This window comes from Colias croceus, chromosome 14 (assembly GCF_905220415.1).
Source record: "Colias croceus chromosome 14, ilColCroc2.1".
Lineage (NCBI taxonomy): Eukaryota > Metazoa > Arthropoda > Insecta > Lepidoptera > Pieridae > Colias > Colias croceus.
Genome location: NC_059550.1, coordinates 2,031,629 through 2,050,273, shown reverse-complemented (window position 1 = coordinate 2,050,273; position 18,645 = coordinate 2,031,629). Strand labels below are relative to the sequence as shown.

Sequence of the window (18,645 nt, the reverse complement as noted above, 5' to 3'; positions counted from 1 at the left end):
AAATCAATTCCTGTAAATGCAAGCACAAATAGTTATACGATTAATGGTTATACTGACTGAACGGAACTGTTAAGTAGATAGTCAATACGGAGGTATGCTTACACAAACATACGTGTGTTTACACTCAACTTGTAGCATATACCCGGCAAACAGGCTGCTTATGAAGATTATAGGTCGGCTACCGTAATGTGAATAAGTGATTCCTGTTATTAATGATTATTAGCATATTTGAAAATTAAAACTATAATACCAACGCAGCGCGGATGTTAGCCTTTAAAAATAATAGAACGGACATGGAGCCCGTGATGAATAATGATCAATAATGATGAAATGAATGAAATTTTAATCGTACATAAACATAGAATTTTAAAATTCTTATGAGGTGTTATGGGTGTGTACTGTGTATGCTTATTATTTGAAGTTGAATAGATGCTGGATAATTTTCTGGTTAAAAAAAACTTTTTATTGTCCATTAAATTTTTGTTGCAATCCTAATAAAGTTCCAAATATATGCTTTCATTACATTTAACAACATTAGCAAGGCAAGCTTCAGCATCCGCTAAACCAAAACCAGTTACAGTAAGGTATATAATTTCTAATTAATTCTACGCCGGCACGCACGATTAGAGCAAAAAGATCTTAATTAATTTTCAGAGTTCCGCAATGAAGTAACTCGAGAGACGACTGAAGGTAATTAATCTTTGTGAAGAATACCTACACTATTTCTGTGACTTGGGACCGTCTTTATCTTAGTTTTTGTCTATCATCTATGGGTTCATATTAATACGTCAATTTATTATAAGACTGTTCTAATTTGGGGTATTATTCGAGAAGATTCGACTTCTTTGTTCCAATATTATTTCAACTGCCAGATTTTGTTAGTGAATATTTACTAAAGTAAAAATGTAAAGTTGTGAATTTTTATTTAGTCTACTGTAGTTGTAGTCTCTTATCTACTGAATTTTGATGAATACATAATCTATAATATAAAAATGAATCCCAAAATGTGTTGGTAAGCGCATAACTTTAGAACAGCTGAACCGATTTCTTTAATTATTTTTTTATTATGTTCCTTGAAGTACGAGGATGGTTCTTATGTAGAGAAAACGTGAATATGTACCACGGGCGAAGCCGGGGCGCACCGCTAGTATTATATAAAACTGACGATAGAATATAGTATACAAAGTCTATTACATTTCTGATAAATAATTATAAATTTTATAGTCAATCAATAATAAACTATAGTATATTTCTGTAAAGTTCTTGGATTTTGTTTCGTAATTAATTTTCTTAAGTCTGAGCAAATTAATGTCTACCTACCAACAGGTTTTGATAGAAATTGTTTCTAAGAAGTACTAAGAAAATCTGATTCTATATTGTAAACAATCAAGGTTCATTTTCTGCGACCTTTAAAAATATATTCTTTATAAAACGGTTCCAATAAGATGTTTTTCAAACCTTTTTATGAGAGCAACATTATTTTTCTTCCCAGACCTTCCTCAACAGGGTTATAAATAGAGCGTTGTTTTTTCCAACACGAGGCTGTGAAATGATTATTTAAATGGTTCATTTATAAGCTAACTAGCTTACCGCCCGCGGCTTTGCCTGCTTTGTCTAAAACCTTATAAATTATACACCTAATGAATTATATACCTTCTTTGAGAATCACTATATCTATTAAAAAAAACCGCATCAAAATCCGTTGCGTAGTTTCAAAGATTTAAGCATACATAGGGTCATTGAGACAGAGAAAGCGACTTTGATTTATACTATGTAGTGATGGGCTAATGAAAAATCCAATCAACCAGCTATAATCTTAACGAAAATGAGCCAGCAGATTAAACTTTCAACTTGGAGCGGATGGAGTCTATAAATTTGTTACATCGACGACTTTCGAATATTTCAAAAACTTCGAGCGTGATATCAAAAAGTTTCGCTGAGCCTCGCATGATGTACGTTGATGGTTCCATGAGTTTTAATATGTCGTGTAATAGGGAGTTTTCTATTATGTAGGTACTTTATAAAACGCTTGATGCCACAGAGTAACAAAACGAGTATCTAAACTTGTAAAAGGCTTTTTTAATTAGGTTAACTTTTGTAAAAATTCAAAGAAATTAATTAGATACTTAATATAGTTATTAGTTATATTCGTGTGAAAATACCTTAATTTATGCAAGAAAGTGAAGCTGCTAATTTTTTATATAACTCTCCTGCTTTTTTTTATTCAAAAATAAAAGGATTTTAGTTTGAAATAATTGTTTATTTTATATTATTTAATACACAACGATGAAGTTTTAATCCAGCATTCATAAACAATGGGTAGGAAAATTATAATTCATATCAATTTATTAATTTTAAATCTGAATACGTTTGTAATACTAGGATATTAATTTGAGATATTAATCAGTATTGTGTCATTATCAGAAAATAAAAATTTCACTGAAAAATATTTTAAAACATCCCTATCAAATTATTAGAGAATTATTAAAGAACATTTTTTAAATTCAACAGTAATTTAAAAAGCTGTGATTCGCTCGTTGCGTTTAACAATTACATATAATATAATTCTCCAATAGATACAGCTTTCCGAATCGTGGTAAACGTATATATGTTATGGCGATTCAATAATCAATAGTGCTTCTAGAAGAAGTCTGATTGAATAAATAAATGTTTGAGTTTGAGGTTGAAGGTCACTGAAAGTATGTAGGTAGTATGTACTGAATTTTTACTCTACATACGTATTACATAATAAAATTTTATCCGCTCGCGTCATCATTGACAAAGATAAAGTGAAGTCCCATGTCCCCTAGTGGGGTATGGGGCAGATGCATTATACATCTGTTTCACTGATCGATTTCTTTAGGGACAAGTAGGTGATCAGCCTTCTGTGTCCTACCAGACCGAGACATTTTTTTTTCTTCGTCTCCACCGGGAATCGAACCCAGGACCCCTCTGTGCTACGCTCGCGCGTCAACCACTGTATCAAGGAGGCGGTCAAACTTTGATAATTGACAAACATAGTTTATTAATATATGCATTGCTTACATATTCGGACATTGTTCAACAATTATTTGTTCAGTGAATTGGAAAAATTAAATACTGTTCCGCCATCAATTTGCTCATTAAAATGGCGAGTATTTACATTGTAAATGAAAGCTATTCGTTATTTATGGTTAAGAATGCATTTTAATTAATAATTGGTTTTGTTAATTATACATCATCAAATGGTGGTTTGGTTGCTCCAGTGTTACATTCGATTAATCAAAAAAAGAGCATGTGTGCCAAGCACAAGCGTCAGAAGTGAAACTTCTTTGGAAAAATTCAAAGTCACCAAAATCGTCGCCCTACTCAATGACGTGTCGGCATTGCCATGACGTGATCTTGTAATTTTAGTCTCAACGCGCCTAAGAGCCAGCGCGCACGAGCAACTTTGTTTCCGCAACTATTTTGTCTCTCTCTATCAATTTGTATGTGGAGTTGCGTCGCTACGTGCGCGCACTTTCATACTAGCCCATGGGTGGGAGAGACAAAATAGTTGCGGAGACAAAATAGTTGCGGAGATAAAGTTGCTCGTGCGCGCTGGCTCTAAAGAAGTTTCACTTCAAACATTTTTTTGGAAGAAAAATCATCTAAATTTCTTGCCAGTACTATAAATGTGCGTGGTACTAATCTATATAGAAAAAAATGTGTTTTTATGTCAATATCCTGAAATGCGACTGAAATGTAACTCATTGCTCATAGTAATCTAGTCTAAAACTAAGCTTGTTTTGTATTCATTAACATTTTTAAATTATCTTAAGAGGTTTTATAAAACGGAATATTCTATAAGAATTATTGTTAAGTGGTATTTCATTTCAACTAAAGCTTTATGCAGTTCTTCCATTTCCATTATATACTTCTGTGAGATAGCAACAACAATAACAAAGACCAAGTGAATCTTAAATTAAAAATACATGACACATTTTTAAACAGTGAATAAACTATCAACAGACGGGATTCGAACCCGCATCTTACTATAAAACGAATTATCAAAATAAAAAAGACGTGTGGCACTCGGGGACTGACGCGGTAAAGCTATTGCATGCTATGCCTTCAAGCCACACCTCCGAGCCCGTCGGAGTGGGGAGCGTGAGGTTTTTCGTTACGCAATTTCTGGATTCGGTCCCCGCGCTCAAGGCCCGCGATAGAAGCTATGCAATAGCTTAAAATACATGTTCTTATTTTCCCCTTATCTATTCTACTAAACATGTACATTCTTATTTACCATATTTCCATGAAATAACCTAAGTACACCACGAACATTAAGCCGTGGCAGAAAGTATATATCAAACATGTATGAGATTACTGCAGTACGTCGCGGGAACAACGACGAAGTTCGATTGAGTTTACTGCCGCTAAGACATCTTAAAGTTAAGGCGACAGAACAAAACTTGAACAAAGGTGTGATAAAGCCAATAAAAACAAACCAAATGATATCTGAGTCGATGCTGCTAAGTATGTGATTATGGTAATTTAATCTAGAGAATATAAAAACCTATTGATTCAGAATGTTAAATATAAAGTTTTTAAACAAACGTCTTGTTTTAAATTTAAATTTAATATTTTTTAAAGCACATCTCGAGCCGTTCTATAATTATTAATTGATACAATTTTCTCACGATAACATTATAATTACATTATAACACGCATTATAATAATCATCAGAAACCATTGCTTGCGTTATTAGAAAAAATTAAAATCTCTATGACTACGTCCAAATGTCGAGACGTCATTTTTATGAAAATAACACATTATATTCAAAATTATTGTATAAATACATAACAATAAACTATGGAAATTATGTTGAAAGTAATTATTGTTTGACCTAAATGAGAATGATAATTTGCGCAGACCTGAGACCTTTGGACCCGGACGAGCTGGCATTCAGACGACGAGCGCTCAGAGACGCTGTTATATGCATAGGATGGATCAAACTCGTAAGTAAACATGAATAACTAGGGACACTACAATATTGATATTAATTTTAAATGCCAAGTAAGATTCTGTACCGAATTGGACCAGCTTACCTACATTACATGACCGCCTCCTTGGTACAGTGGTTAACGCGTGAGCTTAGACCCGAGGGGTCCTGGGTTGGATTCACGGTGGAGACAAAGAAAAAAAATGTCTCGGTCTGGTAGGATACAGAAGGCTGATCACCTACTTGTCCTTAAATAAAATCGATCAGTAAATGCTAATGTAAAACTAATGTGTTTCGTTAGAAGAGCCGGGCGGCCAGGCGGGTATCCTTTTTCATACCCTACCAATACCCTACCCATCTAAATTGCATACACAAAAAACAATTTCTAGATAAATACAACAGGAACAAACAATAATAAACCATTCAATTTGATAAAGGCTCGTTCAAATATTTTTCATAAAATGCGCAAAATAATAGTGTACCACGTGCCATAATTTTTATATCGAAATTATTAATTTTATTATATGTTCATTGTTCAATTCATTAAAACATTCACAAAATTTATAAATTCGTTTGATAAACGATACGTTGCGTTGTGCACTTTTTGCATATTCTCTCTATTCATTTATTTCAGTAAATATTTATGTGTTTTTAATGGTGTTGTGTTGTGTTTAAAATTTTTAAATTTAACCATTTAATTAATTTACTAATATACTGTAAACTACGTTAACCGAGTCAATAATTCAATTTTAAGCCTATTAGTATAAAATCCTGATTAAAATAGCAATATAAATCCTCATTGCTAATTTGATATATAATTTAACATTAAATCTAATCCAGCGTCATTGAAAACACAAAGAGATTATAGCTCCACAACGAATCTAGTTAAATAATTCAAAATCATTATGTAAATAATTCAAGTTGCATTACCGTTTTCCAAATGTAATCAACTGGCGCATGATCAAATGGATTTTGTTACCCATAGTTCATAAAGGTGATATGTATGCCAGGATAGTGTTCGTAAATTACTAAAAGTTATTATTTTACTTGTAAATTACTATTTAGTGTACCACTAAACTAAATCAAATGAACAAATTTACCCCGGCAATTGTCGAAAAATAAAAATAAATTCCGACTTTTTGGACCACCATTTTTGTACGACATCTGTGTCATACTATATATTATACTTTTAATCCATTATTAAGCAACGCCGTACAAAAATCATGGAGACAAGAGGAAAAAATCTCTACCTGTACTTTCTAATTCTCATCTGCACTCAGGTGGACAGCTTACAAGTGACGGCATAGTGCTGAATCTTATTATTTAATGCTCTTATATCGTTCTAGATAGGTCACCTGGTGGTTCAAATGACCAATATCTTTTTCAACATGGGCCTGTAATCTACTATGTATGCTTAAAGCTTTAAAACTACGCAAGGGTAATGCGGGTTTTTAATAGATATTTTTCGAATTCTCGAGGAAGGTTTTAGTATATAATTTATTAGGTTTTATACAAAGCAGGAGAAGCCAAGAGCGGAGAGCTAATTTGTAAATAAATCCTTAACTAATAAAACTATTCTATCATTTTTGTGATTGCTCTACATAATCATCAATTAAAAATGTATCAAGCTAATAATATGCACAGCTACTTACTAAATATATTAATAACTACCGATCTACCCTGGCTTTGCCCGTGGTACATATTTACATTTTTTATGTACCATCCTCGTAATTCAAGGAACATTTAATGTTTAAAGAATTAACAAAATCAGTTCAGCCGTTCTCGAGTTATGCGCTTATCAACATATTTTGTGATTCATTTTATTTTTTCAGATATCAACAATATGTTACATAATATTATACTTTCTCGTGGCAGCAAATAGCAAGGGGCGTATGTCTGAAGTTATACAAATAATGATTCTTGCAATTATACCCCCGTTAGTACTTAATGGAGTTCTGCTGTTTCTAGGCGCTTTGGAGGTGAGTAAAAACTTTAATGTTGGTTAATTGGACCTGCAGATAGTTTCAAAGGACTGTTAAAAGGAGGGTTAATTTTTATAAGTTGAAATTATAATGATTATATTACCTGTATTATGTTACTTTGATAAATTAGGGTAAAGATTAATTATGTAAATAAAAAAGAATAGAAAAAAAGTCGATCACGAGGCGGGATTCGAACCCGAGTCTTTCGCCAATTTTTTTTTTCAATAGAAGAAATTCGATCACGAGTCTGAATGCGAACCCGTGTCTTTTGCCAATTTTTTTAAAGAATTACGAGGCGGGATTCGAACCCGTATCTTTCGCCATAAACGACATACGCTTTTGCTTATACTTTTTAACTAATTATTCACATTATTTGCATCAACAAATTACTGAAAGTGCCTCATTCATTTAGATTTTTCCATAATTATATAATGACCCCAGCTATTTACACTTAGCTTTATGGCTTCCGTTGGTGTAAAGAATTCATTTTCATAATTTAAAATGGACGTTGTTTATGCGCTATTTTATCTTTTTAATTTCTTTAAAGGGAGTGTTTAAAACTGTTGTTTATAATAGGAGAGGAAAAGGTCTAGATTGAATTTTATTTCTGCAGGAGCTGTATGAGGTTTTATATTACTCATGATATTTGAGTACTTTTCTGTGGGTACACAAATCTCATGAGTAATATTAATTATGTTTTTGTACTATTTTCTAAGTGGGATCTCGTTTCATCCATTATGTGAGTAAGATTTAAGTAGTGAGTAGGCAGTAAATATATTGTATCTCAAAGAAAAAACGCATTACTATAATATTTTTATTAAATTGCACTTAATATACTAGCTTTCTGTCCGCGCGTTTCGCTCGCGAAGGCAAAGAAAAGTCCCATGGATTTGAAAAAAGTAGTCTATGTAACTCCATCCTTCTATAAAAATCATATCCTGAAATCTCATCTTTGCGACGTGTAATAAAAACAAATAAGCACGCTTCCGCATTTATAATATTGGTAAGAAATGTACGAGCGACCCTTTTTTCTTTTTTTTTAAGTGGGAAAATCTTGTATAGATGTGTCGGATTCCTACCGACCAAAAACCCCTCTGTGTGCTGACTGTTGAGCCGCTTCAATGTTGGTAGAATTGCACGAGAGAACCTAACATTTCATACACTATTTGCTTGTCTAGGAAAAGCCGATAGCCCTAGAAGTGGCGCTTTGGCTGTGCCTGATCGTCGCGTCATATAATACGGTGCTCGGCGTCACCGGCGGCGTCTACTTCATTCGGACCGGTCATTTTACTATGCATTTCATGTTAGCGGTTGTTTTTGGAATGCTGGCTCTTTCTTTGTGCAGTGAGTATAGAATACTATATAGAGGTAGTGAACAATTATTGGTTATAATGAGTTAGGTATAATGAATTAGTTGGTGGGATGGATTGATTTTGAATCAGCTGAGATACTTATGTTAATATGCAGAGTTGTATAGTGTATTTTGTGTGTTGTGATTGTTAAATAACTGTTTTTGTATAACAATATAGATTGCGAATTGCGATATATACAGTAGATTGAATGTTTAATAAATTTTCTAATATATGGGAAATAAAATACAAAAAATATGAAATTTACGTATTTATACTCTATGTAATATATTCTTATGCAAAATGTTATTCTTCAATAGTTTTGTAAATGTAAACGATAAATAATAAAAAATTGTATGACCCACTATCCTAGGTCAAATATTCTTGCATCAAGTGCCAGCAGTCGCTAATTGAATTATTGAGTAACTAGTGAATCAAGCTTGAGATCCATTAGATCCACAGAGAGCAGAAATTAGAACATATCCCTAGTACCTAGGTACTAAGTACATGACCTTATACCTATAAGTACTTAAGCACTAGATATTGACCGACATCCCTTATAGTGAAAAGAAATAAGTCTAGACGCAATAACTCCACGAACTGGAAACTTTTATCAAAAGAAGCATTGAATATAATTTTATATTTTTCTTTGCAGCCGTCATATGCCACGACGTTCTAATAATTTTCTCCTATAAAAGGCTCCTGCAGTCCTTATGACATACTCAGATGTTTGAAATCCTTTCATATGTGCTAAATAAACATTCATCAATAAGTTGTTTTTAATTAATTCACCATACCGCTACTTTATTAAGCTCTTATTAGGGTGCTTTACCACCATTAATGTGCGTGGATGTGTAGCGAGGAGTGTGTTTGTAAATAACCAATCATATCGCTTCATTTAGAGCGTTAAGCGTTTGAAGCGATTCTATTGGTTATTTACAAACACATTTCTCGCTACCCATCCTCGCACATTGGTGGAAAAGCACCCTTAATATAGTACAGGTAAATACAGATAGGATTCCAAGTAATTAAACGTGCATAAATCATTTCACCCGTCAGAATCACAATACAGGGGATAAGGTTAATTGCCTTGATGTGTGACGGGATAAAAGTAACCATTATTTGAATTTGAAATTCGTAAGGGTACCACTCATTTAAATAGCCACTTTGTCACAGAAACGACTTTATTAATAAAATTCGAATATGATGCATATTTCCTTAAACAAAATAATCGTAAAGTAATAGCATTTTCATAGACCCACTTCCTACTTATAGAATAAATCCAGAACATCATAATATTATGAATCATAATTATGATGATTTTTAAAGATGATTCTTTGGATACTTCTTGTTAATTATTGAAGTCTCTGGTAAACTTATCCTTATTCTAAAATCATTTTAAATTAAATACATAGAGGAGGTGTCCATTTCATGAATAAATGGTTTGTTATTACAACTCAGGGTCAGTGAAGAAATAGGCATCCCTAAAAATACTGTGAAAGAATTAAAACTGGTTCTGCCATAATATAAAAATGAAAATATACTAAACACGCTCTCAGTATAAGCGTCCTTTGTTAATTAAGAATAAAATTATTTTAATAAAGAATTCCTCGCGTTTGGAATTTTGCATTCATAAAAATTTTACGATCTCTTGAGGAATCTCATTCTATCTTGGACTTATGTATTCTCATCGAGGAAAATATTTTGAATTTTTCAACTCTCCGAGGATTCATTTATCGTGTTTTGTCGACATAAATTCATTATGCTATCGGTTTATTAAGGAAATACATAATTATTACCATTTTAGGTAAGTATTCAAGTCAGGCATTTCTACTATTTACTAAGACTGTTTATATTCCATGAATGTCTCCGTGTCTCGGACTATATAGGCTTAGAATCTATGCTTTATTTGTAATCGTTTGATGTCGAGATATTTAAAGGTACTAGAGCTTTTCCATTGACACTAACACAAAATGTTTTTTTTGTTAAGAAGCTTAAGGTTGACTCGTCAAATACTATTCGCTAAAGGTGTAAGAAACAAATAATAATCGTTGGAGATGAAAAAATCTCATCAAAAACATGTTTTTTACTGATACATGATATGATTCAGTACTTTATATAACATGTTATGTAAGCATTTTCTAGGGAAGCGATTAGCAATTGAAAATTCTAACGCGGATTTCTTTAAAGACAAAGAAAAAGATTTATCACTTTAAAATGCTGTAAACGTCTTGCTGACTCAGGGTCAGCGAAGAAATAAACATTCTAAAGGAAATGTATCGCAGGAAGTTCGACTCTATCGCTATAATCATAATGTTTCTTATTGCAGGATGGCAAAGAGGCCTAACAAGTTAAACCTTTTGTTCCGTCACATCACGGCTGGGAAAACACCGTAAGCCCTTTTGTAGACTAGAAAGTGACTTCGTATGACAAATTGGCCTGTACTAAAAAGTCGATGTTTATATTTTGTCACAGGCTAGCTTACAAGGTCTAGAAACCTCAGCAATATTTTGCTAGAAAAAATTGTACCAAAATTTTTGTGATATTTACTAAACTCATGGCGTATTAATAGCATTCATTTATATTTAAATACTTTAAAACGCGTTTTAGTCGTGTTTTCATATCCTAATCCATAATTCCTTATCCTTTCTAATATTATAAATTCGAAAAAAACTTTCCGTCTGTATTTTCTTCACACTTCAAACACTGAACTGCTTTAGATGAAATTTGGTACAGAGATAACTTACCTTGAGGTTTTATACTATGCGTGTTTTTGACTACGCAGGCGAAGCCACGGGCGCAAAGCTAGTAACTAAGTATAATATAAAAACAATTATTTCTATAATTATTTTAAAGTGGTCTAACTTCATATATTTTTTCTACACAGTACAATTGAATTTTAACTTGAATCTTGTTTGTTATTTTATCACGGTAGATGAAATAAAAACTAAAGAAGTGTTTGTAATATCGATCGCAATACTAGTGTACTTCCTACGTAGATAAACGCTTATTGCTATTTTCACAGAATAAAAGCAATTTGCTTCTTTTGAAGAGTAAGAAATATGTTTGTGATTACGTTTTTTGTGCCTCCTTGTGGTTTATTTGAAAACTCTGAGAGCACGATTGGTGATTAAATGATTTTTTTTTCCAATTTCTAGGTCAAAAGTTTGATAAAAGATGAGAAAACAAGATGCACACAGTAATTTGAGAATATGAAATACTTATGCACAATCATTTAATGTAACAATTACCTTAATATTTATTAGAAACAACAACAAAAATATGAACGATAATATATTCCAAAAACTTAAGCACTAAAGGCAATATCATTATTGAACATATCTTCAAAACGACGTTTTGGTTATTTCGCAATGTGATAAGCAATCTGTGTGATCGATCGAAAAACACTTTTATTGTATTTTTTATATAATATAAACAATATACTTCTATGAAGCCTTAAATATTAAACAACGGAGGATTTCCATTCTCACTTGAATATGAAGCCTGTTCCATACCGTTCCCATGGGTACCTACTCTTTGCAAATTTGTAATACAAATAGAGGGAAAAAAGCCATCTAATATATTGTATCTATATCCAAATATATAAGAAGCTAAAATCATTCGTTTTTAGAATTAGAAAACAAACTGTTTCATAAAGCACTAGCGGTCCGCCCCGACTTCGCCCATGGTACATGTTTACGTTTTCTTTCTATAAGAACCATCCTCATACTTCAAAGAATATTATAAAAAAAATAACGAAATCGGTTCAGCCGTTCTCGAGTTATGCGCTTACTAACACATTTGCGATTCATTTTTATATTATAGATTTCTAATCACGATGTAGGTATTAGATCTTCTATTGAGAAGAACAAAACAGTCACATTTTAACACTTCAATAAAGCTACATAAAGGGAAATAATTGGGCCAAATATAATGTCTATTTAATCGAAGCGAAATCGGCTATACAATCGCCACATCATAATAGAGCATGATATCATCAATGAGCAAATTATTTGAGGCAGCGCAACGTAGCCAAGTTAGACTATGTCGGATGATTAATTACCTCTGGGATCAGGCAATTGGGAATTTCATCCTGCTATCAGGTACGAGATACTAAATCAAATTCTCACAACTTTCAACTACAACTGAACATTGTTTTGGCAACATTGCTAAATTTAGATCAGGGGCCTTAGCCAAACGGCAAAACGCCAAGGAATAGAATACGCTATCGATAGAAATTGACATAAGCGTATGATGTTTTGCATAAGGATTCGGTCACCCTACCAACGACAACGACGACCACGAACAAAATTTTCATCCAGTCGCAATTAAATAAAATTGTGCAAGACACAATTAAAAATGAAATTTAAGAATTTCCTGTCGTATTGGTGTTTGGAAAAAAAATTTTGAGATCAATGGATAAACAAACAGGTTTTTCATAGAAACGGTGGCTCCTAGAAAAAAATGTATTTAACCTTTTTTATAGATAATTAGATTATATACAATTTTGGTTCAGGTGATTGTATGATAAACTTACCGTCTCGGCGAAAATCGCAAAAAACCCTATTTCTTTTTATTAATTTACCTCGAATTTTTTTATTCCTGAGTACCAGAATGACGGGAGATTTTAATATTGATTTTGAACAAATTTCGGCAAGATTGGAACTTTGGTCGTGGTAATCTGCGTCGTTGGTAGTGTGATCGAACCATTACCAAAATGTCATGAGCTTATGTCAATAATTAGCGTTAGCAGTTTCTATTCCATGGCGTTACGTACGTTTGTCTAAGGCCCCAGCTCGATTCGCTAATTCAGTTTTCAGTTGACGGCTAGCGTTTGCAACTTTTCAATTGTCGCGTTTTTGATGAGGGTACAGAATTCTGTACGTGGTTATGAACTAGGGTTAATTCATGAAATGTTGGTACATGTTTTATTCTGCAAATTTATATAGTTTTATTTAGGATAGAGGTAAGCACATTAATATAGGTGTCATTTATTAAATACTATTTCGTAAATAAGAAAACTCCGCCCTTGATTATAATTAAATTGTATTAATAATTTAATTGTATTAATAATTTATATACAATTAAATTATGTAATGAAAGATAATTTAAATACAAGAAATCATCTCTGTAGTTTGGCATAGTATTTCTTATAAAGTACCTGCCCAAATTATTAATTAGCAAATAATTAAAATGCTAATGAAATTGATTTTTAATATAATACAATTTTTCAACATTCTATTCTATAGCTATTTACAACCATCATTAAATATACCCAAAACACAGTGTATGTCGTTGTTATAACCACCATAACTATGGCGACAGCTGGTCCAAAATTCTGGAAACACGAGTTTTTCAGCACACAATAAACACACACAACTGAATTTATAACACAATTAGATAACACATGTATTAAAGCCGCCCAAAGGAATATTTTCAATAGCAATTCGTAGCTCCTATAAGCACCAATTAGCAGAATGAAACTCGAGAATAATAGAATAGATATTGTACAAAATATTAATGTTAGGTAAACTAATAAATCCTGCTTCTTTTCGTACAAGCTTTTCCATTCTGCATAATTTATGACGATAGACAGAATTAATATGGATCCGATACAGCCGTAAATCATTCCGAAGATCGCTATTACCAAGGATCCATCCTTTAATTCCATGCAAAGCAGAAATTCGTTCACCGTCGGAAAGTATTCCCATATATCTAGTAATGAACTTGTAAAATTTTTAATGTAACGTCGCACACTTCCTGACATTTCGCTCAAATGTGTTGTGATTGGACTGTCAAAGTTGTGTTGATTTTTAATATTTTACAGATTGAATAAGCTGTTGATTTGTTTACATTATACAGATAAGTTTAAATTGGGCCTGAAAATTTTCCATCCAAACCTTTTATACGATAGTATAAATTGAATCCACTAAGATTATGATAATTATTAAACTTAAATGCATTCAATTATACGTATTTTATTTCATAGGTAAAGGTTTAGGTACCTTTTTAAACACTATAATGAATAATCCTACCTAATGTCCTTTTAAAAAAGTGTACTCACGTGACGATGTCTGTAGTATCACTTCATTGCCACTGAAAACAAAGCATGTTGCATGCAACTCTCATACTTGGAGTTGAAATGCCTCATGCAATGATGCTTCAATTTAAAAGTACACACTAGCCGGATTTTTAAAGGATCATGCCTTTTTTATATTAAACACCATGGTTTGCAGTGATTAGTAGTTGTATGATAAAACTTGTTGAAATAAAATATTTGTTAATGATAATACTATATGAGTGTGTGTCTTTAAATTTTCTTCGGTTTAAAATTCAAATCATAATTTACTCTTACTATACCTAGTTGAATTCTCTAAGAGGCGCGTTTCAATTGTCAGGATGTAGATTTATAATTTTAAATGTTCCTAGTAAAAAAAAAAACACAAAATTTAGTTTAATAAAGTTTTCACTTATTAGTTGAAACAGTTCACAAAGATTTCAAGCACTGTTCAACGGAACCAATGCACTCCAAATACCAAAACCAAGCGCACTTGAAGCCCAAATATTTGTAATTAAGGCGTCATCTGCAAAGTCATGCAATTCATTATATGGAATGCTACAATTAGCAGCGAATGATTCACATTATTCCGGTAAATGGACTCGGGATCGATTCTAGTGCATTAAAATGAGCCTGTATTAGCTCTGCTAAATACTGCTCTGAATACACATCGATGATCGTAATTAAGTGGGAAAAACGGTTTTATCGCGCAGATCAGGCGTTTTAATAGTTGCATCAAGAAAGTTAATGATTAATTAATGAATGAGAAAGTTCCTTAATGTTTTGTCTGTCTGAAAGATCGTGACAAATTATAAATTATGTGAAGGAAAGAAAATAAATTTATTTTTATTTATATTTTATTTATTGGTAATCCAACGGCTGTACATGTTAATAAGATTACAACAATAGGTTTAATTTAAAAAATTGCCAATAAAGACTTAGAACATAATCTTCAAGATGACTTATTAACTACGAAGGCCATAAAAACAAAAATATACAATTACCACAAAAATACAATTCAGTTACTTAAGATTTGATCATCGATTTCATGTTGCCGTTACGTTAATGTTAATTCGTCTTCTATCCTGGGAAATTTAAGAAAAATATTTCCAAGAATAGCAAAGATAGGATGGCAGTTTATCTGTTGAAGTTCTTACGGTAAAAGCGGATAATATTTATTTTGAACTTTCTAGACTCTGAAAGAATAATACGTAGGAAGAGTCCTATGGCTTTATTTACTTAGCGAATAAAGATATATATTTGAACTTTAGGTGAATAAAGAATCAAAAAAATCTTGTGTGAAATAAAACTAGGTAACAATATGAATATACTTTAAACGCTAAATAATTTATTAACAAACGTCATTTACGTCATAAAAATATATTTATTACAGTGAAGATGAAAACGAAAGCAAAATAGTTGTTACTATATTCTAGGAGGTAGCAACGTTGACAAGTGAGCATTTTAGTATAGTTGGTTCTTTGATATGCTGTTCCTCTTGCTATTTCGGTTACAGTCCGGGCTGTCTGGCTGGCCGCAGTGGTTGCGTTTAATAGTGCGCATCTTATCTGCACAGGAAAATATCCTTAATTTAAAGTCATTTTTTAACGCGTAATTTTTAATCGTTTGCCTTTAGATAGATCCATTAGACATACATTTTTTATTGCAAGACGTTTTTTTCGTTGTTAAATAGGTGCCAGACGCAATTTTTATTTCAAAATAATTAAAATATCATCGAAATAAGTGAAATTCCATCAACATGAGTCCCAGTGAAGGATAAGTAATCACTGTGTTACTTATACTATATATAATATTCATTTTACTATTTACAGTTTTTTTGCAACAATCTACCATATCGCCTCCTTTTTCCCAACGAACCTCAAATAGGACGTTAATGTAAACTTGATAAAAACCAAATTTCATCAAGAAATTAAAGACTTTTTAACGGATTTTAAACGCAATTTATTCATTGTATTATTTTCCCAAGTCTTTAATTTCAAAGTGTATAATACTCGCGTAAAATCAAACACTAGAAAATACAAATATCATCAAATTCATATTTATACCCAAAAGTGTAATAAATATGAACCATCTATTAAAAATATTAGTTTACTAATTATTCAATATAAGTATTAAAAAAGGATAATATAATATAAATAATAAAGTTATTACTTACCTTTTAAGCGGACTCATGTTGATGTAATTTCACTTATTTCGATGACATTTTAGTTATTTTGAAATAAAAATTGCGTATGGCACCTATTTTACAACGAAAAAAACGTCTTGCAATAAAAAAAATATGTCTGATGGATCTATCTAAAGGGAAAAGATTAAAAATTACGCGTTAAAAAATGACTTTAAATTAAGGATATTTTCCTATGCAGATAAGATGCGCACTAATAAACGCAACCACTGCGGCCAGCCAGACAGCCCGGACTGTAACCGAAATAGCAAGAGAAACATTATATCAAAAACCCAACTATACTAAAATGACTTTTTTTTAAACGTTGCTAGCTCCCGTACTACTAAGAGTTACTTTACATGCACTTAAGGGTACACTGTTTTGAAATTAGGTAAAGGTACCTACCGTTATTAAATCTTCATTCATTATCATTTAATGTGGAATCAATTAAAGTATTAAAATAATTAGCGTGTCTGTTGCTAACATCCAAAATGATTAGCATTAAATGCTCACGAATTAATAAATGCAGCATCATCAGACTAGACCACAGAGCGAATGTTTGGTTTCTCTTCATTGGACGTAATTCAGCGTGGAATTTCTAATCTTTGATATATAGCGGTGCATCATTCTGGCTCATATTGAATGCATTCTAAACATCAATCTGCTTATTCATTGAAATTCTGCGGCACGGAATCAAAATTAATGGCCTCGTTTTCGCCTTGCTAATAAATCACTCAGTGATTGTGACGTTCGGATTAATTACACATTTATATTTTCCAAGTGGATAGGATAAGGTGAGTTTTTTTGATTTTACACCTCAAAAGGAAAACCTTATAGGATCACTTTGTTGTCCGTCTATCTGTCAAGATACTTTTTCTCACGAACGGGTAGAGGCAAGCTTGCCTACAAAAACGCAATCAAAAGATAACCTAATAACACAATAAAAAATTACTTAGTTTGGACCCACTGTCGTACATTAAGACGTAATTGTAAAACATAAAATGGACAAATAAATTTATTTCATTTCATTTCAAACCTGTTAATTAAGAGTGAAATTTCGATACTCGCAGATAATTAAAACCTACAGGGTCATCATAACGATGATGACACACATACGTTTTTACATTGCACATTTACAAACTACACAAATAAATAGTATAACTTGTTTATTAACAAAATAATTTTATTCGTAATTCATCTATCAGAAATAAATGTTTTTAGCTAATTTACATTACTAAAAAACTACATTGAATCTTGAAACTTATTTACTTCGATTTTACTATATAATTCAAAATCTTCCAACCGACCTAAAAGGAAAGTTGGCGAAGGCACTTAGTATTGAAGTTTCGAGGAAAATTTTTCCAAGGGTCTAGCGTGAAGTAACATGGCTTTAGGGGAATCTATATACATATTAACATATCATGTCTATATCGATAATATTAAAAGTAATATATTTTTGGTTCATTTAATTTTTTATTTAATATTTTCATCTCAGGATCGACTTCACCGATTTAATAAATTATTTTACTATTTTATAGGTACCTTCGTAATCCCTGAGTGCTAAGCTATACATAATATATTATGTATTAAGGGTGGACCCAATGTGAGCAGCTAGTTAAGCAGCAAACGAATACTATTTAGCTGATTTTATCTAAGTACGTACAAAATTCAAACATATTAGTCACGTAGTTTCTGTCATAAACAATAAAAAGCGAACTAAACCGCTCTTAGTCCCTTCGCAATATTACTTAACCCTTTTCAAATACCATCCTTGTAATAAGTAAATACTTTCGGGCCTTTGCCACTAGAGGGCGTATTATGGAAACGATATATTAAGAAAATCAAACGCTTTTAACATATTTGCGAAGTGACTCGATATTTGTGTGTTTTGGGAATACAAATCGTTACCTTAGTATATTGTACAAACGATAGTCTATTTAACGTTTGGGATATTATTTACTCTTCTATTTATATATATCGAATGATTCTCGAACTATAAAAACCTCATTTTATGGTGAGACGATATATTATAAATATTTTTCACGTACAGTAAACGATTTTGAAATCTACTGTTATTAGAAATAATGGACAATGTCGTTTAGGTTGTTCATTTG

At 31.9% G+C, this 18,645-nt stretch overlaps 1 protein-coding gene across 1 annotated transcript; it reads left to right on the top strand.

Annotated features, from left to right (window-relative positions):
* The first annotated feature begins 4,808 nt into the window (after positions 1-4,808).
* On the top strand, positions 4,809-9,054 carry LOC123697392. The gene is made up of 4 exons (XM_045643888.1): positions 4,809-4,976; positions 6,793-6,939; positions 8,121-8,286; positions 8,947-9,054. The coding sequence occupies exons 1-4, from the start codon at positions 4,869-4,871 to the stop codon at positions 9,006-9,008; spliced, it is 483 nt and encodes a 160-aa protein (XP_045499844.1). The 5' UTR covers positions 4,809-4,868; the 3' UTR covers positions 9,009-9,054.
* The last annotated feature ends 9,591 nt before the right edge of the window (positions 9,055-18,645 follow it).

Bases quoted from the DNA above. Each gene is read 5' to 3' on its own strand.
- LOC123697392 (XM_045643888.1), top strand. From the start codon at position 4,869: ATGAGAATGATAATTTGCGCAGACCTGAGACCTTTGGACCCGGACGAG. The intron at 4,977-6,792 runs GTAAGTAAACAT...TTATTTTTTCAG, and splicing joins GCATAGGATGGATCAAACTC to ATATCAACAATATGTTACAT. The intron at 6,940-8,120 runs GTGAGTAAAAAC...TTGCTTGTCTAG, and splicing joins TGTTTCTAGGCGCTTTGGAG to GAAAAGCCGATAGCCCTAGA.